This window comes from Pongo pygmaeus, chromosome 5 (genome assembly GCF_028885625.2).
Source record: "Pongo pygmaeus isolate AG05252 chromosome 5, NHGRI_mPonPyg2-v2.0_pri, whole genome shotgun sequence".
Lineage (NCBI taxonomy): Eukaryota > Metazoa > Chordata > Mammalia > Primates > Hominidae > Pongo > Pongo pygmaeus.
The window spans coordinates 31806853-31832565 of NC_072378.2; the positions used below are offsets into that span (position 1 = coordinate 31806853).

The window sequence follows — 25713 nt, forward strand, 5'->3', positions numbered from 1 at the left end:
GTGGCTCAGATGCTCAGCTGAAATTCTGAGGCTAATTTCAGTGGAGTTAGAGGCTTGTCCCTTAGGAGTGGCAATGGCTGGCTTTAAGATTCAAGAAGTAGTGTTTACATCTCAAAAGAGAAGACCACTCCACCAGAAATGCAGAGTTTTTGTATGTGCAGGTCCGGGGTCTTCAGGAGATAAAGAATGATAGCTCCAGGAGCACTGGGACCCACGTGCAGCCCACCTGTCACCACAGCCTAGGCAGGAGTTGGGCTCTCACCTCGGCCCCTCCTCTGCATGCCCTGGATATGGATGGTCCCTGAGTGTGAACTCGCCTGGGCTCTGACCCTGGGTGCTCTTCCCACTGTTGTGGAGCCTCTGTGGGTGTGGTGCATGCACAGGGGGCTTCACAGGAGACCCAGGGCCATTTAGAGTCTCAAGGCCAACATTCTTGGAGAATCCATGTCAGGCATTCAGGCTCTCAGGGACTCAGATGCCCAAACTATGAAAATGAGAGACTCTATCCCACTCTCTCAGGTGTGGTGAGATGCATATTATATGACAATCGGTCGTCTATACATTGATCGTACTCTCAGTGTTGCCTTTATCAGTTGGCCAATGCCTAAAACCCAAAGATGCATTAGGCATTGTGGAGGAAGAGTTCCTTTCTTACCTTCTGAAGGTGCCATCAACAGGAATTTCTACCCTGTGGAGTCTAGAGGAGACTTTCCTTGAAGCTGAGTTAGGAATGGACATTTGGACTTTTTTTTTTAAGAGTTAGTAACTCCATGGAGAACCACACATTTATTTGCTTACTTTAATTCTACAGCAACATTCAAGGTGGCTTACTGCAACAAACCCAGTGTAATAAATACATATGAATTATTTTAAAATCAACACCAAGGAAAATATACATTTTAAAATATTAAGGTTGGGGTAAAGCTAGAACATTACTAGGCAAGAAGGAACATCTGAAACATTTGCTGAAATGGAGTTGACCCTTTACCTGGCCATAGATTTGTTGCCTCACGATTTCATTGCATCTGAGCACCATGAAGGGGGTGGCAGTTCAGGTCACCAGTCCCTTGTTTCCTGCTTCAGGAACAGCGTCCTATTCTGCACTTACAGTCAAAGCAAATAACATCATTATAAGATGTTTAATGATGAAGTCAAAGTCCACAGAGTCAGCAAGTAAGTGTAAAAACCTCAGGAGTCCAAGGACAGTCTACGTTTCTCCCCAGAAATGGCCTCACTATGCACTGTTGAAGGGAGAGGGTCCTTTCAAGGGGCCCCAAGATGCAGGAGCAATTGGACTGCAGCTCTAAATAAAGATGTCCTTTCTACCTGCAATTTCCACAAAACTTCACAGGCAACTTTGGTGATCTCACCTGAGCTAGGAATTCGGTTTTTTGATGTTGGTTCTCTTTGAGCCATTGTGTGAGCTTTAAAATGTGACGTGGAGATTTTCCTATACTGGTGTTTCCTTGCTGGAATTTGACATCCACGGTGGCTCTGGCTTCCCTGTCTTGTCCCAGGAGGAAATGGAGTGTCCTGCACTTTTTTTCAGCATCGCTTTGTGTAGGAAGGATCAGGAGACTTGGAGTCAGGGGCTCCTCCAATCTCACTCTCCTCCATAAAACAGTGTCCCTTAAGCTTTCTGGGGGTGAGGGCCTTGACACTGTGCTGTTCTGATGAATATAATTGTCCCAGCTCCTGAAATAAAAGCACAGGTGCACAAAATACCAACCCTTGCAAGCAATGCCAAGATGGGGATGTTTCCTAGGCGCCAGGTTTAGCACTTTGACTTCGTATGTACACACACAGGGGCCAAGCGTTGTGGTTTATGCCTGTAATCTCAGCACTTTGGGAGGCTGAGGCATGAGAATTGCTTGAAGCCAGAAGTTCAAGACCAGCATAGGTAACAAAGCAAGACCCAGTCTCTACAAAAAAAAAAGAAAAGAAAAAATACACACATACACACACACACACACACACACACTGGGTGTGGTGGCTCCAGTCTGTAGTCCCAGCTACTCGAGAAGCTGAGGCGGGAGGATTGCCTGAATCCAGGAGTTGGAGCCTGCAATGAGCTGTGATCGGGCCACTGCTCTAGCTTGACCATCAGAGTGAGACCCTGTCTCAAAAACAAACAAACAAAACAAAACAAAACAAAACAAAATACATATACACACACAGCCAGAGCCAGGGCTGAGGGAGAGGCTGACCTCAGGGGTGGGGTCACAGGCGTTTCTCGGTCCCTCTCAGTGGTCTTTGTCTCTTTTTCCTGGAGGTGGAGGAGTCTGTACTTCATGAGGAGAAGTCCTCTGAAGAAGGCGGGAGATACTCAGGAGCGGGGTCTGGAGAGGGAAAAGGATGAGGAAGTGGAGACAAAGTGGAGGGGGCAGGGCAAGAAGGGAGCATGTGAAGAATGGGAGAGGGAGGACCTTCCAGCTGTCGGAAAGGTCACACGCAGAATTTGGCTCTTGGTTTTTCTGCTTCATCAGGATGGATTTGGGGAACCAGCCGGAGTGGGAGATAAGGAGTCTACTTTGCAAAGGACACGTGTGAGTCTCCGCCTAGTTTGAACTCATCAGTAGCAGCTGACAGCCAGGACCCTTGTGTGGGGCACGTGACACCCCTTTGCAACCAAGGCGTTTTCTGCACCCCACCGGCCACCCTTCCTGGGACCATGCTGGTTCCCTCCAACCCTAACAGGGAGAGAAGGAAGGAGAGGTCTGGAGGGTTTGGGTCCTCCCTTGTGCTCCTTCTTCCTCTGCCATTTATTCCCTGAGTGTCCTTGCCTTTCCTCCGCTACCCGGACCCCACTACAGCAAAGCACATCCTGCACACTGGCCTGGACTCCCTTTGTAACCGCCCAGTGGGTTCACCTTGCTGACTGCCTAGACAAAGCCGATTTATCAAGGCAGGGGAATTACAATAGAGAAAGAGTAATTCATGCAGAGCCGGCCGTGCAGGAGACCAGAGTTTTATTACTCAAATCAGTCTCCCCGAAAACTCTGATCAGTTTTTAAGGATAATTTGGTGGATAGGGGGGCCAGTGAATCGGGAGTGCTGATTGGTTGGCTCCGGTATGAAATCGTAGTGAGTGGAGGCTGTTCTCTTAGGCTGAGTCAGTTCCTGAGTGGGGGCCACAGGACTGGTTGGCAGGTCCAGATGGGGCCCTCCAGTTGTTAGAAACGCAAAAACCTGGCCAAGCGTGGTGGCTCACCCCTGTGATCCCAGCACTTTGGGAGGCCGAGGCGGGTGGATCACGAGGTAAGGAGATCGAGACCATCCTTGCTAACATGGTGAAACCCTGTCTCTACTAAAAATACAAAAAATTAGCCGGGCGTGGTGGCGGGAGCCTGTAGTCCCAGCTACTCGGGAGGCTGAGGAAGGAGAATGGCGTGAACCCGGGAGGCGGAGCTTGCAGTGAGCCGAGATCGCGCCACTGCACTCCAGCCTGGGCGACAGAGCGAGACTCCGTCTCAAAAAAAAAAAAAAAGAAAGAAAAAGAAAAAAGAAATGCAAAAACCTGAAAAGACATCTCAAAAGGCCGCTCTGAGGTTCACAGTAGTGATGTTACCTTCAAGAGTAACTGGGGAAGTTGCAAATCTTATGACCTCCGGAATAATGGCTGGTAATATTCAGAATTCCAGCCCCTCTCATCCTAACTTAATGGCTGGTGGCCTTTCATTCGTTTTACAAGAACAATTTCCCTTTAAACTATGAATTCCTTCCCAAGGCTAGTTCGGCCTATGCCCAGAAATGAACAAGGGCAGGTTAGCGGTTGGAAGCAAGATGGGGTCAGTTAGGTTTGATGTCTTTCGCTGTCATCATTTCCTTAGTTATAATTTTGCAAAGGCGATTTCACCTTGGCTTCAGACCCACCCATGCAGTATCACTGTGCCCTGTCCTTCCAACCACTGCCACTAGGTGGAAGCAGAGAGAGCATCGCCCAGACGGGCTAGATTCTTCTCACAGGCTCACTGCTAGAACGAATATTCTTGAGACTTTAGCTTTAAGTCAGCCGGATTTCTGAAAGCCTTGGACCGTTTCCAAAATCAAATCAATACTCCAGGAACAAGATCTGCCTCGACTTTGTCTCCACCCAAGGACGCTATGGCAACGCAGTTTTCAAACGTGCTTTGAGAATAAATGGAACAGGGTCCCCTGTGTCCCCACTCATTTGCGTTTTCCTTTTTATTACAGTCAAGCCCTTTTGTAAATACTGTTACATATCTCTCTATTCCACTGAAGACATCTCTTTCAAAGGCACTTTAAGAAAGATTCAATGACATGAAAATATGAAGGATCCTCTTGAAAGAGTTTCTGGTGCTGGGTTTTAAAGAATATTTTGGTTTTTAAAACTCTGTAACCATTTCGGTGTGGGGCTTAGCTTCGTATTTTCAAATTGAAATATTCTCTTCCTTAACCTCCGCATAAATCCAAGTTCACAATTTTTATTATTTTAAAATTTTATTTATTTTTCTGTTTTGAGGACAGGGTCTCCTCCTGTCACCCAGGCTGGATTGCAATGGCACAATCATAGCTCACTGCAGCCTGGAACTCCCCGGCTCAAGCGATCCTCCTGCCTCCGATTCCCAAAGAGCTGAGATTATAGGCATGAACCACTGCAACTCACCCAAATCCAAGTTTATACTAAAAGATAAAATTCCAACATTTCAGAGAAAATGAAAGTCACAAAGTTATCCCAGTCTCTGGAGTCACTGTCAAAACTTTGGTGAGGAACCTTCCAGGTTTTCCCCTACTTAAAATATATATTAATATTATGTAAGTAATATCAGCACCATTTTCACCCAGGCTGGAGTGCAGTGGCACGATCTCAGCTCACTGCAACCTCCGCCTCCCGGGTTCAAGCAATCCTCCTGCCTCAGCCTCGCAAGTAGCTGGGACTACAGGCACCGGCCACCACGCCTGGCTAATTTTTGTATTTTCAGTGGAGACAAGGTTTCAACCATGTTGACCAGGCTGATCTCGAACTCCTGACCTCAGGTGATCTGCCCGCCTTGGCCTTCCAAAGTGCTGGGATTACAGGCGTGAGCCACTGGACCCAGCCTCCTTAACCTTTTAAACAAGGTTAGAAATATGCTGGGCACTTCTTTTCATAGCAATACTTAAAAGCGATCTTACTCTTTTTAATGATTGTATAGAATTTTATAATGTAACTCTTCTTTGGGAGACAATTGAAATGTTCTTTATCTTCACTGTGGTAGTGGAGATGTGCGTGTGTACAACAGCTAAAATTCAACAAGTTGAACACTTTAAATAGATGCAGTTTATTGCATGCAAAATATGTCCCAATATGATGATTTAAAAATATTATCCTCTTTGAGATTTGTACTTTGCTTATGTGAAACAAAACAAAACAAAAACCTTGTTCTTCTGTCCAGGAGACACACCCTGACTCATCTGGAGGTAGAGGGTCATGCTGTCTGCAACTTACCCTCACAGACTCTGAAATAACAATAATAGCAGTATATTTACAGATTCAGAAAGAGAGAAAGCTATAGTAAAAATGTTCATAAGTAAAACTAAAGGGCAAAAATAAATAATAAAACTACGTCTTTTAAATTTTATCTCTCCTTTACTTTTTCTCTCCCCTTTTCTTCCTATCTCTTCCCTCCTTTCTTAACACGTCCCCCTATCCTTCCCTTCATTCACCACTCTGCGCTTGATCCCCGGTGTATTCCAGCCTCCAGGACAACACACGTCACCGCGTCAGCCTGGGGCAGGTCAGAGAAGGGACGCGAGGCGGCGCTGTCACAGCATTCTATGCGCCCCAGCGCCCTGGGCCCCGCCGGTCTTGTATCATTTCAGTGAAGGTCACTCCCGTCTTTGACGGGGCCACACTCGGGGTGTAAATTAGGATCCTCACTGAAGCGGCGGGACCCTGAGAGGCTTTTTCCTGGCCCCTTAGTTGTGGGTTTTCCTGAGGGCGGTGGAGCCCGTTTCCATCAGAACCGCCCAGAGGCGGGCGCTGCTTTCCAGGGGTGAAGGGTTTTCGGACCCTGGAATCTGTGGGCGGCCCGTGCGAGGGGCTGAGGCGCAGTTCCCTACTCACCCAGATCCGAATCCACCGCGGTGCTGTTTCAAGCGAGTCAGATTCCATATCGCGCTCCAGCCCGGACTCGGAATTCCTGCCCCGCGGGTCTGCATTTTCACAGCGGGCAGGTGTGAGTGCCCTGCAGCTGGAGACCAGAAGGCTGAAGGCAGCTCGGCCCTCTCCAGCCCAAAGTGCCGTTATTCCGTTTCTGTATCAGTAAACACGTTTCATTTTCCGTAGACCAGGGAAGGGTGACGGGTGATCCCAGTCCTCGCAGTGAATTCCGGGCCACAAAATTCAAAACGCTTGCGGGCAAAGCCGTGCGCGGTGGCTCAAGCCTGTAATCCCAGCACTTTGGGAGGCCGAGGCGGGCGGATCACCTAAGGTCGGGATTTCCAGACCAGCCTGACCAACATGGAGAAACCCCGCCTCTACTAAAAATACAAAATTAGCCGGGCATGGTGGCGCATGCCTGTAATCCCAGCTAGTCCGGAGGCTGAGGCAGGAGACTCACTCGAACCCGGGAGGCGGAGGTTGCTGTGAGCCGAGATCGCGCCACTGCACTCCAGCCTGGGCAACAAGAGCGAAACTCCGTTTCAAAAAAAAACAGAAAACAAAAAGCTTTCGGGCGCCGAGCGCAGCCCCGCCCTGAATTTTGTGAGCGACCGCGCTGGGCCGTTTCTCTTTCTTTTCTGGACCCTGCAGTGGCGCCTTAAGTCTGCGAGGAAGAAGTCGCCTCTGTGCTCGTGAGTCCAGGGATCTAAGGCAAGTGCTGAGGGAGAAAACATAGTTGATGGGGCAGAGCAGAGAGGGCTGGAGGTGAGGTGGAGGGGGAGGGCTTTGAACAGAAGACCTGGGAGGCTTGGTCGGGGAGGGGACCCAAGCCTCGGCGCTGAGAAGTAACTCCCCTGGAGCTCAAGACCATCTCGGCCTCCCCTAGCCCAGGAGAGGACTGGCTTCATGTCTCCCTGAAACCGCTTCTAAATGCCTTAGAACAAACCTTAAATATTCATTATTATTATTGAACTATTAAAAGTCTTTTTTGGCGGTGAGCTGAATGAGACCCTTTGCTGGAGCTGGCACACGGAGCAAGTCCTGGAGGGAGGGTAGACACCGTGGAGGGAAGGGCTTGGGACCTGTGTCAGGAGAGCTGGGTCCATCTCCCTTTCTGTCTCAAACTACGCTTATGATATTTAGCTGTGAAAATAATCTCTCTAAGGTGGGGACAGGACCCCAGTCCCTGCTGTGCTCAATAAATTATGAGGATCAAAATAAATTATCAGTGAATGTGTATGGGAAGACTAAGAAATTGTTTAAATTCTCGAATACATTACATTTTCATCCACAGAAAAGTGTAGGCTAGGGATCATAGGGGAATAGTTAGTAATGACAGGGATAGTTGAACTTAAAAAAAAAAGGTTGTGAGGCTAACAAAAAAGAAATGCACACAGTTCCTGATCCTGGAGGGTTCATAGTCTAATGGGGGAGGAGGATAGAAGATGGTAGGTGACGGCTGGGTGTGGTGGCACTCGCCTGTAGTCCCAGCTACTCAAGAGGCTGTGGTGGGAGGGATTGCTTGAGCCCAGGCATTGGAGGCTGCAGTAAGCTATAATCACGCCACTGCATTCCAACTGAGTGACACAGCAAGACTCCTCTCTTAAAAAAATAAAATAAAATAAATGAAAAAAAATAAGATTCAAGACAGGGCACAGTCGGTACCATCAGGAAGGTTCAAACCATGGACCAGATCCGTAGTTCTAAAACTTGACTACACATCGGAATCACATAAGGAGCTTTAAAAGATACTAAGGTTTAGGTCCAACCTAGGTTTACTGATTTAACTGGTTGTGGCTGTGGCCTGGGAACATGGATATTAAAAACTCTCCAGGTAGTTCTACACAGTGGCTAGGTTTGAAGACCACTGCCTAGATGTCCCAACAACTAAAAATGTGCGCTGGGGACAAGCCAATTCTCTTAGTAGAAAGAGGCTTTCCAGACAGAATTCTTATTATTGAGAATTGAGAATTCATATGCCACACATAATTTATCGTTTTAAAGTGTACAGATCAGTGACTTTTAGCATAATCACAAGGTTGTGCCACCATCACCACTATCTACTTGGGAAGATTTTCTTCCTTTTTTTCTTTTCTTTTTTGAGGCGGAGACTTGCTCTGTTGCCCAGGCTGGAGTGCAGTGGCGCAATCTCAGCTCACTGCAAGCTCCGCCTCCCGGGTTGACCCCATTCTCCTGCCTCAGTCTCCTGAGCAGCTGGGACTACAGGTGCCCGCCACCACGCCCAGCTAAGTTTTTTGTATTTTTAGTAGAGACGGGGTTTCACTGTGTTAGCAGGATGGTCTGGATCTCCTGACCTCGTGATCTGCCCACCTCGACCTCCCAAAGTGCTGGGATTACAGGCGTGAGCCACCGCACCCGGACCCTTTTTCCTTTTTTTTTTTTTTAAAGGCTAGTCAAGTGAAACAGCGGGAGTGAAGATGAAACAAAAACATCTATAACTGGTTGTGATCAATTAGTTGTAAACACCACTGCACTCAGACCAGCCTAATTGGGAAGATTTTAAGGATATGGTGTGGTCTGATGGGTTCCAAGGCAGAGGTGACAGTAACCTGGAAGAGGGAGACTGCTTAGGCAGTGGCATCCTGGTGGGATAGGGTGAGGAGATCCCAGAGCCCACGTTTACTGCAACCCTGGGGAGGTGTCACCAGAGAAATGGGGGTGGTGCCAGACAGCAGATTGTGGGAGCTATGGTTTCCATGGTAGAGTACAAGCATCCATCATGTGTGACATTCAGCAGATGGGGCGCTGTGGGTGGCTTGGAGCACTCTGGTTGTAACTGAGGCAGGCACAGTGTTTAGGAAGCCTGTGCAGTAATCTAGGCTGAAAGGAGGGGAAAGCCTAGACTAAGATTGTGGCTGTGGGATTGAAATAGGGTTGGAGGAGCTGACTTTGACTCCCGGAGATGAGGGGGAAAGAGGAAATCAGAAGGGACCAAGGATGGTGAAGTTCTTAAGAGAAACTGAGGAGGAGGAGAGGATGATGTGGTGGGAGACGTGTAGAGAGTCCTTGTAGATCTGTCACATTGAAGGGGACTATGTTCCCAGAGGAACAGATGTCCCAAAACAGGCTGGAAAAGGGAATCTGGAGAGAGCTTGGTGTTGTAGTGAACCATGGGGAGCCGCCTCGTTGGCCCTGTGATCACCCAGGGACTGAATAGAGAGGGGGCCCTGGGAGACCTCAGACACTTCGAGGATATAAGGGGGTGAAAGGGGGGCCTGGCTTTGAGTCGAAGGGAGGAGAAGGACATTATAAAGCTGAAACGCCTAAGAGAATTTGTGGTCTGAGCGTTTCTACTGGGGCAAGTGCTTCTGAAAGGCAGAGGTGGAAACAGGTGTGAAAATCTGGTCACTGGTCTCATTGCCAGTAACGCTGTGCGCTGTTGAGGGAGTGTATTGGGAGAAAAATCACGCGTTGTCTGTCCCGGAAGGAACAAGCCAGTGAGAGCCGGCCTGGTGGGAGGACCGACGAAAGGGGCTTGGTGAAGCCCGCGCTCCTTGGGGGTGGGAATGCGGGGATGGGGTGGTCGCGATGCAGGGAGGGCGACAGGGTCCAGGCCGTGCTCATAAGGTTGGAGCTGTACTCTCAGCTACTCGGGGCTGGTCCTTGATTTTGGCTGCGCTCGCGCACGCTCCCCCTTTTCTGGCCGCCAGGTCCCGCCTTCTAAATTTCCCCAGGTCTCCAGGCCGCTAGAACTTTCTCTTCCGAACGTGGCCCCGCCCTCTCCACACATGATTGACCCTAAGTTCCGGGCCTCAGTTTTCATTGGATAAGCGGTCGCTGCGCGGGGCGCAGGTGACTAAATTTCGACGGGGTCTTCTCACTGGCTTCGTTCAGTTGGCCACTGCTGAGCTGCTGAGAAGGTGGCGACGTAGGGGCCATGGGGCTGGGCGGGGTCCTGCTGTTTCTGGCCGTCGCCTTCCCTTTTGCAGCCCCGGCAGCTGCCGCTGGTGAGTGGGGTTCCTGGCGGTCCCCGGCGGAGCGGGAGCGGCGGGGCGTTTCCGGAGGTCCAGGTGGATTGCGGCGAGCGCTGTGCGGTCAGGGCGGGGCTCAGGTGCGCTGTCGGGGGTGCAGGGAGCTGGACGCCGCCTGTTCCCGCCACACCTCAGCCCTGCTTTCCCATCTCTCGTCTCTTTTTTTTTTTTTTTTAATGAGACGGAGTCTCTCTCGCCCAGGCTAGAGTGCAGTGGCCGGGTCTTGGCTCACTGCAAGCTCCGCCTCCCGGGTTCAGCCATTCTCCTGCCTCAGCCTCCCTAGTAGCTGGGACTACAGGCGCCCGCCACCACGCCCGGCTAATTTTTTGTATTTTTAGTAGAGATGGGGTTTCACCGTGTTAGTCAGGATGGTCTCGATCTCCTGATCTCGTGATCCGCCCGCCTCGGCCTCCCAAAGTTCTGGGATTACAGGCTTGAGCCACCGCGCCCGACCTCTCGTCTCTTTTCAGTCCTCCTCGGGATCGCGCATCACCCGCATTTTCTGATCTCCTCCTGTACTTGCTCTCCTCGCCTCTCCGCCTCCTCTCACTTTTCGGACAAACCAGACCTTCTGAGGCCCCTGGGTTCTCGCGCTGCTCCTGTGAATGGCATTCGAAGGTCGTTCCAGAGCGGCCGCTGAGGCAACCACTTCCCCCGGTGCTCGGGGCGGATCTCAGGTCCCTGAAGTCCTGTCCTCTCCCGGAGCCGACCTGTTCTCAGCTCCCGGGCCGCAGCTCCTGGAGTTGGGGCCCTCCTTTCTCGGGACCCGGAGCTGGTGCTTCCTGCTGCTGTGGGGACTGTGGGGGTTCCTGACTCTCAAGCTGAGGGGTTGGAGCCTTCAAGCTCCGGGCAGAGGATTCTTCCTGCGACTTCTCTCATCCCCAGCTCATTCTCCCCTCGCCTCCGGCTCCGGGGGTCCTCTCCTCTCTCGCATCCCACCCCTACTAATGACCAATGATGTAAGGACACCAGATTCCCTCTCACCTCCTCCCCTGCCCATCTTAGGGCGCCCTGGGCCCTGTTGCTCTCCCAGCTCCCTGCTACCCCTTCCTGTGTGCTGTTCTCTGATCCATTTCTAGGGTGTCCTCTGCCTTCATCCCCCGCCCCCGCCACTGAAGGTCCCTCTTGCCTCCCTTATGGGCCTTTCCTACAAGCAGCCTTCACCCAGTGCTGCCCCTATGCCTCCCCCTTCCCAAATGTCCCTGACTCTAACTTTCTGGTGCTGCCTTTTGTCCGGGGGGTCTTCCCTCCATCCCTCTCTCCTCCAGACCCCCAAGGGGAGCCCTGATGCTAATGGCAGTTGGGCCTTAGGCAGGGCACAGGGCAGCGCAGATGCCCCGTCCCCTCCAGTGCAGGTGCCTGCTCTGGGCCCTGCCTCATTGTGGCCCCTTCCCCACTCCTTCATCCTCAGCCTCACCCTCTTGAGGACCCCACCCTCCAGCCCACAGGTGCTGGACCATCCCTCCCTGGTCCCTCCGCCTCTCTCCACCTTGGGACCTTGTGCTGCTCCTATCTCTTGCCCAGCTGCCTGGGGCCCTCAGCAAGTTCTCATCTTCCAGTGGGAAAGTGGGAGTGCTGGAGCATATGACAGTGCTGAGCATCCTTCCAAGCCCCACCCTCCCCCAGAGCACCCTCCCCTCCTGTCCTCACCCTACCCCAAGTTCTCCCACAGTCACTCCTGCCCCATGCTCATGCCACCCTCCAGTTCTTGCTCTGCCCATCTCCCCTCCCCAACCCAGACCTAAAACAGGCTGTTGGGCCAACTGTTCCTTGACCTTCATTCTTTTCTTTTGGTTCCTTGACCCCAGTGGGCTCTCACTCCCCACACTCCATATCTAAAATCTGTTTTGCCTGCTCTTGGGGTGCCACTGCTCCCCCTCCAGCAGTACTCCTTTTGGAAGGTCCTTCCTCAGGCTGAGAATCTCCCCCTCTACCTTGGTTTTCTCTCTCTGGCCAGCACCCCTACCCCTTGCTTTGTTTTTAATTTTTAACTTTTGTTTTGGGTATGTAATAGATATATATGTATATATTTACCGGGTACATGGGATATTTTGACACAGGCCTACAATATGTAATAATCACATCAGGGTAAATGGGATCTCTATCACAACAGGCATTTATCCTTTCTTTGTGCTGCAAACAATCCCATTATGTTCTTTCAGTTATTTTTAAATGTACAATAAATTATTGTTGACTGTACCCACCCTGCTGTGCTATCTACTAGATCTTATTCATTCTAACTATATTTTTGTACCCATTAACCATCCCCGCTCCCCCACTCCCCACTACCCTTCTCAGCCTCTGGTAATCATCATTCTATTGTCTCTCCCCATGAGGTCAATTGTTTTAATTTTTGGCTGCCACAAATAAGTGAGAACATGCAAAGTTTGTCTGTCTGGGCCTGGGGCTTATTTCACTTCACAGGATGACCTCCAGTTCTTTGCAAATGACACGATGGCTGAATAGTACTCCACACACACATGTGCACCACATTTTCTTTATCCATTCTTCTGTTGATGGAGACTTAGGTCGCCTGCAGATCTTGGCTATTTTGAATAGTGCTGCAATAAACATGGAAATGTAGATAGCTCTTTAATATACCAATTTCCTTTCTTTTGGGTATATGCCTAACAGTGGGAGTGCTGGAGCATATGACAGCTCTATTATATTTTTAGTTTTTGGAAGAACCTCCACATTATTTCCCACAGTGGTTGTACTAGTTTACGTTCCCACCAACAGTGTACAAGGGTTCCCTTTTGCTACATCCTCGCCAGCATTCCTTATTGCCTGTCTTCTGGATAGAAGCCAGTTTATCTGGGGTGGGATGATATCTCATAGGAGTTTTGATTTGCCTTCATCTGATGACGAATGATGTTGAGCACCTTTTCATATACCTGTTTGCCATTTATATGTCTTCTTTTGAGAAATGACTATTCAGATCTTTTGCTCATTTTTAAATTGGATTATTAGATATTCTTCCTATAGAGTTGTTTGAGCTCCTTATATGTTTTGGTTACTAATCCTTTGTCAGATGAATAGTTTGAAAATGTTTTCTCCCATTCTTGGATGGTCTCTTCACTTTGTTTATTGTTTCCTTTGCTGTGCAGAAGCTTTTTAACTTGATATGATCCCATTTATGCATTTTTACTTTGGTTGCCTGTGCTTGTGGGGTATTGCTTAAAAAATCTTTGCCAGTCCAATATCTTAGAGAGTTTCCCCAATGTTTTCTTTTATAGTTTTCATAGTTTGAGGTCATAGATTTACAACTTTAATCCTTTTTGGTTGGATTTTTGTATGTGGTGAGAGATAGGGTCCAGTTTCATTCTTCTGCATAAGGATATCTAGTTTCCCCAGCACCATTTATTGAAGAGACACTTTCCTTTGCCCTGTATGTGTTCTTGGTACCTTGTTAGAAATAACTTCACTGTAGATGTATGGATTTGTTTCTGGGTTCTCTATTCTGTTTCATTGGTCCGTGTGTCTGTTTTTATGCCACTACCATGCTGTTTTGATTACTCTAGCTCTGTAGTATAATTTGAAGTCAGATAATGTGATTCCTCTAGTTTTGTTCTTTTTGCTCAGGGTAGCTTTATCTATTCTGGGTTTTTTTGTGATTCCATATACATTTTAGGATTGTTTTTCTATTTCTGTGAAGAATGTCATTGGTGTTTTGATAGCAATTGCATTGAATTTGTAGATTGCTTTGGATAGGATGGATACTTTAACAAAATTGATTCTTCCGGCTGGGCACGGTGGCTCACTCCTGTAATCCCAGCACTTTGGGAGGCCGAGTCGGGTGGATCACTTGAGATCAGGAGTTCAAGACCAGCCTGATCAACATGGAGAAACCCCGCCTCTACTAAAAATACAGAATTAGCCAGGCTTGGTGGCACATGCTTGTAATCCCAGCTACTCAGGAAAGCTGAGGCAGGAGAATCACTTGAACCCAGGAGGCAGAGGTTGTGGTGAGCTGAGATTGCGCCATTGCACTCCAGCCTAGGCAACGGGAGCAAAACTCCATCTCAGAAAATAAAAATAAAAATAAACATTGATTCTTCCAGTCCATGAACATGGAATGCCTTTTCCATTTTTTGTGTCCTCTTCAATGTTTTGCATCAGTGCTTTATAGTTTTTATTGGAGAGATCTTTCACTTCTTCAGTTAAATCTATTCCTAGGTATTTTATTTTATTTGTAGCTAATGAAAATGGGATTCGTTTCTTGATTTCTTTTTCAGATTATTTGCTGTTAGCATTTAGAAATGCTATTGATTTTTGCGTGTTGATTTTGTATCCTGCAACTTTACTGAATTTGTTCTTCAGTTCTAATAGTTTTTGGTGGAGTCTTTAGGTTTTCCAAATATCAGACCACATGATGTGCAAACAAGGATAATTTGACTTCTTCTTTTCCAATTTTGATGCCCTTTATTTCCTTCTCCTGTCTGATTGCTCTAGCTAGGACTTTCAGTATTGTGTTGAATAACTGTAGTGAAAGTAGTCATCCTTGTCTTGTTCCAGATCTTAAAGAAAAGGCTTTCAGTTTTCCCTCATTCAGTATGTTACTAGCTGTGAGTTGCCATATATGGTTTTTATTATATTGAGGTCTGTTCCTTGTATACTCAGTTTTTTTAGAGTTTTTATCATGAAGGGATGTTAAACTTATCAAATGCTCTTTCAGTATCAATTGAAATGGTGATATGGCTTTTGTCCCTTATTCTGTTGATACGATGTATTACATTGATTGATTTGTGTATGCATACCTGGAATACATTCCACTTGGTCATGAAGAATGATCTTTTTAATATATTGTTGAATGTGGTTTGCTAGTATTTCATTGACGATATTTGCCTCAATGTTCATCAGGGATATAGGCCTGTAGTTTTCTTTTTTTGATGTGTCTTTGCCTGGTTTTGGTATCAGGATATTCCTGGCTTTGTAAAATGAGTTTCGAAGTATTCCCTCCTCCTCTGTTTTTCAGAACAGTTTGAATAGGACTGATATTTCTTGTTCTTTAAACGTTTAATTATGGTAAATTATACATTACCTAAATTTTACTGTTTCAACTGCTTTTAAGTGTATACTCGGTGGCATTAGATACATTCACATTTTTGTGCAACCCAAAACTCTGTACCCATTAATCGGTAACTCCCCATTCCTCCCTACCTCTGGCCCCTGGTAACCATCATCCTACTTTTTGTTTCTATGAATTTGACCACTCTAGGTACCTCATTTAAGTAGAATCATGTAATGTTTGTCTTTTTGATTCTGGCTTATTTCACTTATAGTGTTTCGAGGTTCATCCAGGTTGTAGTATGGGTCAGAATTTCATTCCTTTTAATGATGAATAATACTCATTATAAGTATGTACCACATCTTGGTTATCCATTCCTCAGACAGTGGACACTTGGGTTACTTCTACCTTTTGGATATTGGCAATATTTCATTTCTCTTGGGTATACATTTATTTCTTTTGGGTATTTCTTTTGGGTATATATCCAGAAATAGAATTGTTGGATCATACGGTATTTCATTTTTTAATTTTTAGAGGAATCACCATAGTGTTTTCCATTGCAGGCGTGCCATTTTGTATTTCTAGAAGCAGTACACAGGGGCTTCAGTTTCTCTACCTCCTTGCCAAACTTGCTGTTTGTGTGTGTGTGTGTGTGTGTGTGTGTGTGTGTGATAATAGCCATCCTGATTGGTTTGAAGTGGTATCTTCTTGTGGTTTGGATTTGCATTTTCCTAATGAGTACTGATATCGAGCATCTTTTCATGTGTTTATTGATCATTTGCATATTTTCTTTGAAGAATTGGCCATTGAAGTCTTGCCCATTTTTTTCCCCCACATAGCTTCTCATGGCTACTTTGCCCATTTTCGAGTGGGTTGACTGTTTTGTTGTTTTTGTCAAACTTTTTTGTATATTCTGGAAAATAATCTCTCTCTTTTTCTTTTTTTTTTTTTGAGATGGGGTCTTGCTCTGTCGCCCAGGCTGGAGTGCAGTGGTGCGATCTCGGCTCACTGCAAGCTCCGCCCACTAGCTTCACACCAGTCTCCCGCCTCAGCCTCCTGAGTAGCTGGGACTACAGGCGCCCGCCACCACACCTGGCTAATTTTTTGTGTTTTTAGTAGAGATGGGGTTTTACCGTGTTAGCCAGAATGGCCTAAGTGCTGGAATTACAGGCTTGAGCCACCACGCCTGGCCTTCTGGAAACTAATCTCTTATCAGATATATGACTTGCAATATTTATTTCATTTCAGGGGTTGATTGCTTTCTCACTCTGATTGTGCCCTTTGATGCACAGATGTTTTGAATTTTCATGAGTCCAGTTTGTCAGTTCTTTCTATTCTATCTGTGCTTTGGCGTCATATCCATGAAACCACTGTCAAACCCTATGTCATGAAGATTATACCCAATGTTTTTTTCTAAGATATTTTTAGGTTTTAGTTCTTGAGTTTAGAGTTTAGGTCTTTGATTGATTTTGAGTTAATTTTAGTATATAGTACAAATTAAGGGTCCAATTTTATATTATTTGAACATCCAGTTCCCCCAGCACTATTTGCTGAAAAGATGGAATGACTCTTTGAGACCCTGTCACCTGCCCACCCCAGTGGACGCTAGCTGGTCCATCCAATTGCTGTCCTGGGGGCTTGTCATGCCACTCTTCCACTTTGAACCCAAGCCCACATCATTGCTCCCCTCTGGGATACTGACCCCACTATAAACTTCTCTGGGGCTACAACCTTCCTACCCCTTGTGCCTCATGACCACCCCCTCCCTTGCCCCCGCCATGCCCATGATGAGTCTCTTCTTGAGGCAGCTCCCCTTGCCTCCATCTCACCCTCACCTGTGCACCACAGCCACACTGGACATGGGTCCCTCTGAGCCTGAGTCCCTTCCCATTCCCACTGTCCCCTCCAGCAAGACCTTCCTTCCACCACTGCCTTCATGCTCCTCCCTTGCCCCTGCAGGGCAGCCTCTCCCCTTGGCCCCTATTCCCTTAGGGGGCTTGTGGCCACCCAGTCCTGGCACCTGGCCTACAAGTTTGCCATCTTCATTCCCCCTTCTTCTGTTGATCAGCCCCCTCCTCTATCCTCCCACCCTCACAGTTTTCCTTGTATATGAAATCCTCGTTCTTGTCCCTTTGCCCGTGTGCATTTCCTGCCTCCTCAGGAAGGTCGGGACAGCAGACCTGTGTGTTAAACATCAATGTGAAGTAATTCCAGGAAGAAGTTTCACCTGTGATTTCCTCTTCCCCAGAGCCCCACAGTCTTCGTTACAACCTCACGGTGCTGTCCCAGGATGGATCTGTGCAGTCAGAGTTTCTCGCTGAAGGACATCTGGATGGTCAGCCCTTCCTGCACTATGACAGGCAGAAACACAGGGCAAAGCCCCTGGGACAGTGGGCAGAAAATGTCCTGGGAGCTAAGACCTGGGACACAGAGACCGAGGACTTGACAGAGAATGGGCGGGACCTCAGGAGGACCCTGACTCATATCAAGGACCAGAAAGGAGGTGATAGTCGGCAGGGGAAAGAGTAATGGGAGGCCTTCTCCAGGAGACTTGGAGGCAGAGAGCAGGGACCTGTCTCTTCCCACTGGATCTGGCTGGGGGTGGGGGTTAGGAGTAGGGTCAGCGAGGCTCTGCAGGGTGGTGAGCCGGAACTCAGCCCACACAGGGAGGCATGGAGGAGGGCCAGGGAGGGGTCGCCGCTGGGCTGAGTTCCTCACTTGGGTGGAAAGGTGTCGGGTTTGGGAATGGAGAAGTCACTGCTGGGTGGGGGCAGGCTTGCATTCCCTCCAGGAGATTAAGGTCTGTGAGATCCATGAAGACCGCAGCACCAGGGGCTCGTGGCATTTCTACTATGATGGGGAGCTCTTCCTCTCCCAAAACCTGGAGACTCAGGAATGGACAGTGCCCCAGTCCTCCAGAGCTCAGACCTTGGCTATCAACATCATGAATTTCTGGAAGGAAGATGCCATGAAGACCAAGACACACTATCGCGCTGTGCAGGCAGACTGCCTGCAGAAACTACAGCGATATCTAGAATCCGGCATAGTCCTGAGGAGAATAGGTACCGACCCTGGCCAGGGGCTCTCCTCTCCCTCCAATTCTGCTAGAGTTGCCTCACCTCCCAGCTCTGTCCAGGGAAACCCTCCCTGTGCTATGGATACAGGCGTTTCCTGTTGGCATATTGTGTCCTGATTTGCCTCTCCTGTTAGAGCCACTGAATAAAGACATTGGGTCTGGGACTGAACCGTCCAGTGTTGTAATCTAGGAAAGCAGTGGGCCCTCCAACAGAAGCCTGAGCCTGGGGTGGGAGTTAGGTAGGAGAGGAAGCCCTCAGGGCCAGGGCTGCCCCCTCTGCCTCCCAGCCTGCCCATCCTGGAGAGTTCCCTCCTGGCCCCACGACCCAGGAGTCCACCCCTGACATCCCCCTCCTCAGCATCAATGTGGGGATCCCAGAGCCTGAGGCCACAGTCCCAAGGCCCATCCTCCTGCCACCCCGGAGGAATTAGGCCCCAGGGTGAGGACAGACTTACAGAAGGTCCGAGATCTGTGAGGGATTCAGCCAGAGTGAGAACAGTGGAGAGGAGCAGCCCCGTTCCCTGCATCTCCCTTAGAGGGGAGCAGGGCTTCACTGGTTCTGCCGTTTCTTCTCCAGTGCCCCCCATGGTGAATGTCACCTGCAGCGAGGCCTCAGCGGGCAACATCACCATGACATGCAGGGCTTCCAGCTTCTATCCCTGGAATATCACACTGACCTGGCGTCAGGATGGGATATCTTTGAGCCACGACGCCCAGCAGTGGGGGGATGTCCTGCCTGATAGGAATGGAACCTACCAGACCTGGGTGGCCACCAGGATTCGCCAAGGAGAGGAGCAGAGGTTCACCTGCTACATGGAACACAGCGGGAATCACGGCACTCACCCTGTGCCCTCTGGTGAGCCTGGGGTGACCCTGGAGAGGGTCAGGCCAGGGTAGGGACAGCAGGGATGGCTGTGGCTCTCTGCCCAGTGTATAACAAGTCCCTTTTTTTCAGGGAAGGCGCTGGTGCTTCAGAGTCAATGGACAGACTTTCCATATGTTTCTGCTGCTATGCCATGTTTTGTTATTATTATTATTCTCTGCGTCCCTTGTTGCAAGAAGAAAACATCAGTGGCAGAGGGTCCAGGTGAGAAAAGGGGGCAGTTTCTGGAGATGGGAAAGCTCCTGTCTGGGCAATAGGGTCTCCTCATTGCTCCTGCCCAGATAAGATGTAGGTGACAAGGCTTCTGGAACTGGGGATGGAAGCTGGGGTATTTGGGAGGGGAATGGGAGCAACATCTCCATCTACATCCATAAGTGCTTCCCAAGTCAGGGCTGGGGCAAGGCCTTCGAATATCCAGCTGTGGCCTCCTCCTGCTGCAGGTGAGGAGTGGGCAGCAGGGAGGGCTGTGGCACCTGCTCTGTCCCCATCCCAGCCTCTCTGTCTCTTGGGCTCACTAGGGTGCGTCCAGGTGGGGTGAGCTGGGAATCATGTGCTGATTGCTGAGGGCCTGGATGATCATGGCCTCAGAGGGAGGAAATAGTAAAGGTGGCTGTGATCTGGCGAGGGCCAGAAACTGGAGAGGAATCCGAGGAGAGGCGGTGCCCCTCCATGTGCCTCCTCCAGGAGGCACTTTCCAGGTTCCCACCACCTGGCCTCCCTGAGTTTCCTTGCAGATGACACGGATGAGTAGATAAGCAGATGTCCCTGGGCCATTTGAGGAGCGGGGCCCAGCCCCTCATCAGGGCAGTTGTGGTCCCTGTTTTCATCCTACCTCCACGTGTTTTCTTCTGCAGTCCCTGAGGGACACAGTCCCCAGGCGCCATCTTTTTGGGGCTTTGTTCTGTGCTCTGTGGCCTCACCTTGCCCTCCCTGAGCCAATTTCCCTTTCTCAAGGTGGTCACTGCCTGGTAAGTTTGGAGTAAGGGACGGTCAGAATCATTTCCTCCACAGTCAGGTTGTTTGATGGGAGATGAAAAGAGACAGCAGAAGTTTTGTGTTTCTGCAAATGCAGAGGCAGTGCAGGGGACAGTGAGAGGCTGGGGTGTCCAGGAGACCTGAGTCTGGCGGTAGGGGCGCTGGTTTCTCATCCTTGAACCTAATTGCACTGTCAGTCGGCCCCTCGGGGCAGATGGGAACCTTCGTCCCCTCCCCTGCAGCAAGAGGGCCCCGTCCAGGAGGCACTCCGTCCAGGGCAGTGCAGGTCTGTGGTCGCTCCTGCTCTCACCCGCGGCGTCTCCCGTAGAGGGATTGTCAGTTCTGCTTCCCTGTGGGCAGGAATGCTTTCCTCGTAGGTCACTGGGGTTTTGGCCAGGAAAAGAGTATGAAGTTCATGTGCCAGTTTCTCAAAATTCCTGCTTTCAATGTTGATGTCCAATAAAGATGTTCATAATTTCAGCTCTATAATCTTAATAGGATTTCCTCTAATACTGCTGTTGTAAAGCATATTAAATAAAACAGGAACTCAAATTTGGAGCCCCCTCTCCAGGAGGATCTGTGTGGAGATGGTGGCTGTGGCAGTGGCAGTTCCCAGGTGCAGAGGGTGGGCAGAGGCAGCCTCAGGCTAAGGGGTCTCCCCTACTCCACATGGAGAAAATCCCTTGTAGGTTGCAAGGGCAGTGGCCTGGGTGGAATCCCTGCTAGGGACAGAGCAGGAAGGCCTCACAGCCTCACCAAGCAGCAGCCCTGGGGTGGAGCTGCGTTTCCAGGGTTAAGTGGACCAGGCAGGAGCAGTGGTTACTCAAGAGCAGGCCACAGGCTTGGGTTGGTGCTGAGGGTCAGGAGAGGCCAGGCCTCCTCGAGCAAGGTGGGGGTCCCAGGGTCATGTCAGGTGCAGATCCTGTGGCAGCCACATCTTTCCATGCTGGGCCTGCTGGGCCCCCCAGGCTTCCTGATGGGGTCCCCAGTTAGGAGCTGCCTGCTCAGGGCTGGGAGGGGAGGAGCGCTGAGCTGCAGATAGAGGGCAGAGCCCACAGTGGGCAGGGCCTGCCCTGGTGTGCAGGTGCCTCTGCAGGAGAGGAGGGCCTGGGGACTGAGAGCAAGGGTCAGGGCCTCTCTTTGGGGAAGCCTCTCACGGTAACAGGACTGGTCAGGCCTGAGAGGAGGGGAGGGCACTGGGTTGCCTCTCGGGTCTTGTCCTTTTGTCTTGGGGCCCTTTCACTCCCTGAACAATGAGTGTTGGGCACAGGACAGGGGCTGATGTTGATGGAGTGATGGGAGAGAACTGGCAGGGGCTGGGAACAGCAAGGAGGGAGGAAGAAAAAAGTGGGGGCCTCATCTTCCCTCAGAGAAAGGGTGAATCTGATTTTGGAGCAACTGAAGAGAGAAAAGTCCTTCGGGAATAAACACAACACTGCACCCAGTGGAGCATTTACCCGTTTCCCTCTTCTCCAGAGCTCGTGAGCCTGCAGGCCCTGGATCAACACCCGGTTGGGACAGGAGACCACAGGGATGCCGCACAGCTGGGGTTTCAGACTCTGATGTCAGCTCCTGGGTCCACTGGTTCCACTGAGGGCGCCTAGACTCTACAGCCAGGCGGCCAGGATTCAACTTCCTGCCTGGATCTCACCAGCACTTTCCCTCTGTTTCCTGACCTATGAAACAGAGAAAATAGCATCACTTATTTATTGTTGTTTGATGCTGCAAAGTTTTAGTAGGTATGAGGTGTTTGCTGCTCTGCCACGCAGAGAGCCAGCAAAGGGATCATGACCAACTCAACATTCCATTGGAGGCTATATGATCAAACAGCAAATTGTTTATCATGAATGCAGGATGTGGGCAAACTCACAACTGCTCCTGCCAACAGAAGGTTTGCTGAGGGCATTCACTCCATGGTGCTCATTGAGGTTATCTACTGGGTCATCTAGAGCCTATTGTTTGAGGAATGCAGTCTTACAAGCCTACTGTGGACCCAGCAGCTGACTCCTTCTTCCACCCCTCTTCTCGCTATCTCCTATACCAATAAATACGAAGGGCTGTGGAAGATCAGAGCCCTTGTTCACGAGAAGCAAGAAGCCCCCTGACCCCTTTTTCCAAATATACTCTTTTGTCTTTGTCTTTATTCCCACGTTCATCCTTTGTTCAGTCCAATACAGGGTTGTAGGGCCCTTAACAGTGCCATATTAATTGGTATCATTATTTCTGTTGTTTTTGTATTATTATTTTTTTTTTTTTGAGACAGAGTCTCACTCTGTCACCCAGGCTGCAATTCACTGGCATGATCTCAGCTCACTGCAACCTCTGCCTCCCAGGTTCAAGCACTTCTTTTACCTCAGACTCCCGAATAGCTGGGATTACAGACAGGCACCACCACACCCAGCTAATCTTTGTATTTTTTGTACAGACGGGGTTTCGCCAAGTTGGCCAGCCCAGTCTCAAACTCCCGACCTCAGGTGATCTGCCTGTCTTGGCCTCCCAAAGTGCTGGGATTACAAGAATGAGCCACCGTGCCTGGCCTATTTTATTATATTGTAATATATTTTATTATATTAGCCACCATGCCTGGCCTATTTTCTTATGTTTTAATATATTTTAATATATTACATGTGCAGTAATTAGATTATCATGGGTGAGCTTTATGAGTATCTTGGTGACGTCGACTCCTGACCAGCCCAGGACCAGCTTTCTTGTTACCTTGAGGTCCCCTCGCCCCGTCACACCGTTATGCGTTACTCTGTGTCTACTATTATGTGTGCATAATTTATACCGTAAATGTTTACTCTTTAAATAGACATTTCTGGTCTGTGTTTTATTTCATGCGTCTGGGAGCGGATAAAGTGTGAGGTTCGGGGAGAAGGAGAGTTCTGTCTCAATGCCTTGACCCAGCATCAAAGCAATCTCCCCTCCTTGTTCCCTTTCCCTGCTAGTTCCCAATGACTGACAGATTCACAGCAGAACAGAAAGGACTGGGAAGGGATGGAGGTGGGACATCTGGCGCCAGCATTCAGGGGCTGACCCTGTGGGGGAACATCTGCCCTGAAGAGTTGGAGCCTTCTTGTGATGACACAGAGATCTCTGTCACTGTATTCAGGGAAAGGATCAAGCCTCACTCCCCATGCAGGGAGGAGGTTCTGGCTGTGATCTGGCCTGTGGGAGAGGTGAGGACCCGCTCCCTCTACAGTGACAGCCAAGAACCTGCAGGTGACAGAGAAGGCTTCCCCTCAACTGTGTCCTATCATGTTCTTCCAGGCATCAAGGAATAGGCCTGGGACATTGCCTCCAGTGACATGAACACACCCAGAAGTGAGGTGGCCCTGCCAGAAGTGAGGTGGCCCTGCCAGGGGGTCCTGGTGCTGCCACTTGTTTTGGGAGCTCAGTGTCTGGAGAGGGGTGTGGAGAGTAGGCTTTCTGCAAAACAGTAATCATGACCTATAAATTGTTTTATTCTTCATTAGCTTTTTGCTGTAAAATAAAACAGGTACCCAAAAAGAAAAACTGTCTGAAAATGTTGCCTTTTAATAATAATAATAAATAATAATAATAAAAGATAAACACCCTTTAACCACCAGAGATATAGAAGTTTGTCAGCCAGCCCAGAAACCCCACCATTTGCCCCAGCTCAGTGATAAAGGCTTCCCTCCCCTACATAAAATCACAGCCTGACCTTTATGATCATCACTTCTTTGTTCTATTTTATATTTTCATCCTCTGAAATTGTAGTTTAGTTTTACCTTGGGATATATAATTTTTGTTCTCTTTTTTCTTTTTTTTTAAGACGGAGTCTCACTCTGTCACCCAGGCTGGAGTGCAGTGGCGCGATCTCGGCTCACTGCAAGCTCCGCCTCACGGGTTCATGCTATTCTCCTGCCTCAGCCTCCCGAGTATCTGGGACTACAGGCGCCTGCCACCACGTCCAGCTAATTTTTTTGTATTTTTAGTAGAGATGGGGTTTCACCATGTTAGCCAGGATAGTCTCGATCTGACCTCATGATCTGCCTGCCTCAGCCTCCCAAAGTGCTGGGATTACAGAAGTGAGCCACCGCACCTAGTCTGTTCTCTTTTTTTCTCTATGCTCCTGCTTGAAATTTATATTGTCTGGTTGAGTTTTCATAGTTTGCATTTTGCTGGCTCCACCCCAAGGCATAGTTTAATATGGACCTGTTTTATCTGTACTTTCTATAAATTGGTAGTTGGCTACAGAGATTTGCTTATAGGCTGACTTGATTTTCTTCTTGAATACTTTATTTATGGCACTCCATTGTATTCTTCCATCAGGAGGAATAACTTAGTACTGGTTATTTACTTTTACTCTACTTTTAATTGCCATTGCTTTTCAATGGCTAAATCTGTTAATTTGTTATGGGTTGCAAAAGAATTATAGTCTCAGTCTCTCATTCCTTCCCAATTTACTAGCTGAATAATTTCTAAAATAAGAGATTTACCCTTGGCTGGACGCAGTGACTCACGCCTGTAATCCCAGCACTTTGGGAGGCTGAAGCTGGTGGATCACCTGAGGTCAGGAGTTCAAGACCATCCTGACCAACGTGAAGAAACTGTGTCTCTATTAAAAATACAAGATTAGGCCGGGCGCGGTGGCTCACGCCTGTAATCCCAGCACTTTGGGAGGCCGAGGCAGGTGGATCATGAGGTCAGGAGATCGAGACTATCCTGGCTAACATGGTGAAACCCCGTCTCTACTAAAAATACAAAAAAAAAAAACTAGCCAGATGCAGTGGCAGGAGCCTGTAGTCCCAGCTACTCGGGAGACTGAGGCAGCAGAATGGCGTGAACCCGGGAGGCGGAGCTTTGCAGTGAGCCGAGATCTCGCCACTGCACTCCAGCCTGGATGACAGAGCGAGATTCTGTCTCAATAAATAAATAAATAAATAAATAAAAATACAAAATTAGCTGGGCGTGGTGGCGCATGCCTGTAATCCCAGCTACTCGGGGGCAGAGGTAGGAGAATTGCTTGAACCCGGGAGGCGGAGGTTGCAGTGAGCTGAGATGGTGCCATTGCACTCCAGCCTGGGCATCAAGAGTGAAACTCCGTCTCAAAATAAATAAATAAATAAAGTGGAGCACTCGACGGCCATGGGAGAGAATCGGCTATGACCACACACAGCAAGATGATGAGCCCAACAAAGATGATGAGCCCGACTACATGAAAACAACTTTTAATTTCATTCAATCAGAAGCAACAGATCTACAGTGTTACAAATCAAGACAGTGGCTACTCTAGGGTGGGGGAGGCTGGTTTATGAGTGAGTAGGACTCAACGGTGTTTCTTGGAGGGTGGAAATGATGTTGCTTGATGAAGGTGTTGTTTATCTGAGTTTTTACTTGGTCAAAACCCACTGCCCACCTGTGATTTGTCCACCTTCCTCCATGCATGTTGTCCTTCATTCAAGTTTACATTTCTGGTGTTTTGAAACAATTCTCTCTAAGCTAATATAGAATTTCTCCTACTCCAAGTCCTTAGAAATGCTGCATTGAAAATATCAGTGAATTTTTTTTTAATTCCAGGAAATAAATGCCTGTGACTCAGATATAAAAAGGAGAATCTACAAGAGCAGTAGGCTTGGGAGCTGACACCAGAACAGCTTTGGAAAGGGCTGTCGAGGCAGGAACTAGGAATCAAAACCCAAACAAGACCAC

General features: G+C 48.8%; 1 protein-coding gene and 1 long non-coding RNA gene across 3 annotated transcripts; one reads left to right on the top strand and one right to left on the bottom strand.

Moving 5' to 3' along the window:
• Window positions 1–785: 785 nt before the first annotated feature.
• On the bottom strand, window positions 786–6930 carry LOC129038848 (uncharacterized). Its single transcript, XR_010126679.1, has 2 exons — window positions 6068–6930; window positions 786–2339 (listed from the first exon to the last, which is right to left on the bottom strand). It is a non-coding gene; the product is annotated as an uncharacterized LOC129038848 (long non-coding RNA).
• A 2704-nt stretch (window positions 6931–9634) lies between these two features.
• On the top strand, window positions 9635–22850 carry MICB (MHC class I polypeptide-related sequence B). 2 transcript variants are annotated; one of them, XM_054492303.2, is made up of 6 exons: window positions 9635–10071; window positions 17352–17606; window positions 17878–18165; window positions 18757–19035; window positions 19135–19266; window positions 21514–22850. In XM_054492303.2, the coding sequence occupies exons 1-6, from the start codon at window positions 10002–10004 to the stop codon at window positions 21639–21641; spliced, it is 1152 nt and encodes a 383-aa protein (XP_054348278.2). In that variant the 5' UTR covers window positions 9635–10001; the 3' UTR covers window positions 21642–22850. The 2 variants fall into 2 exon arrangements, with proteins under 2 accessions (XP_054348278.2, XP_063522093.1); XM_063666023.1 differs by having other exon boundaries at window positions 9860–10071; window positions 19140–19266.
• The last annotated feature ends 2863 nt before the right edge of the window (window positions 22851–25713 follow it).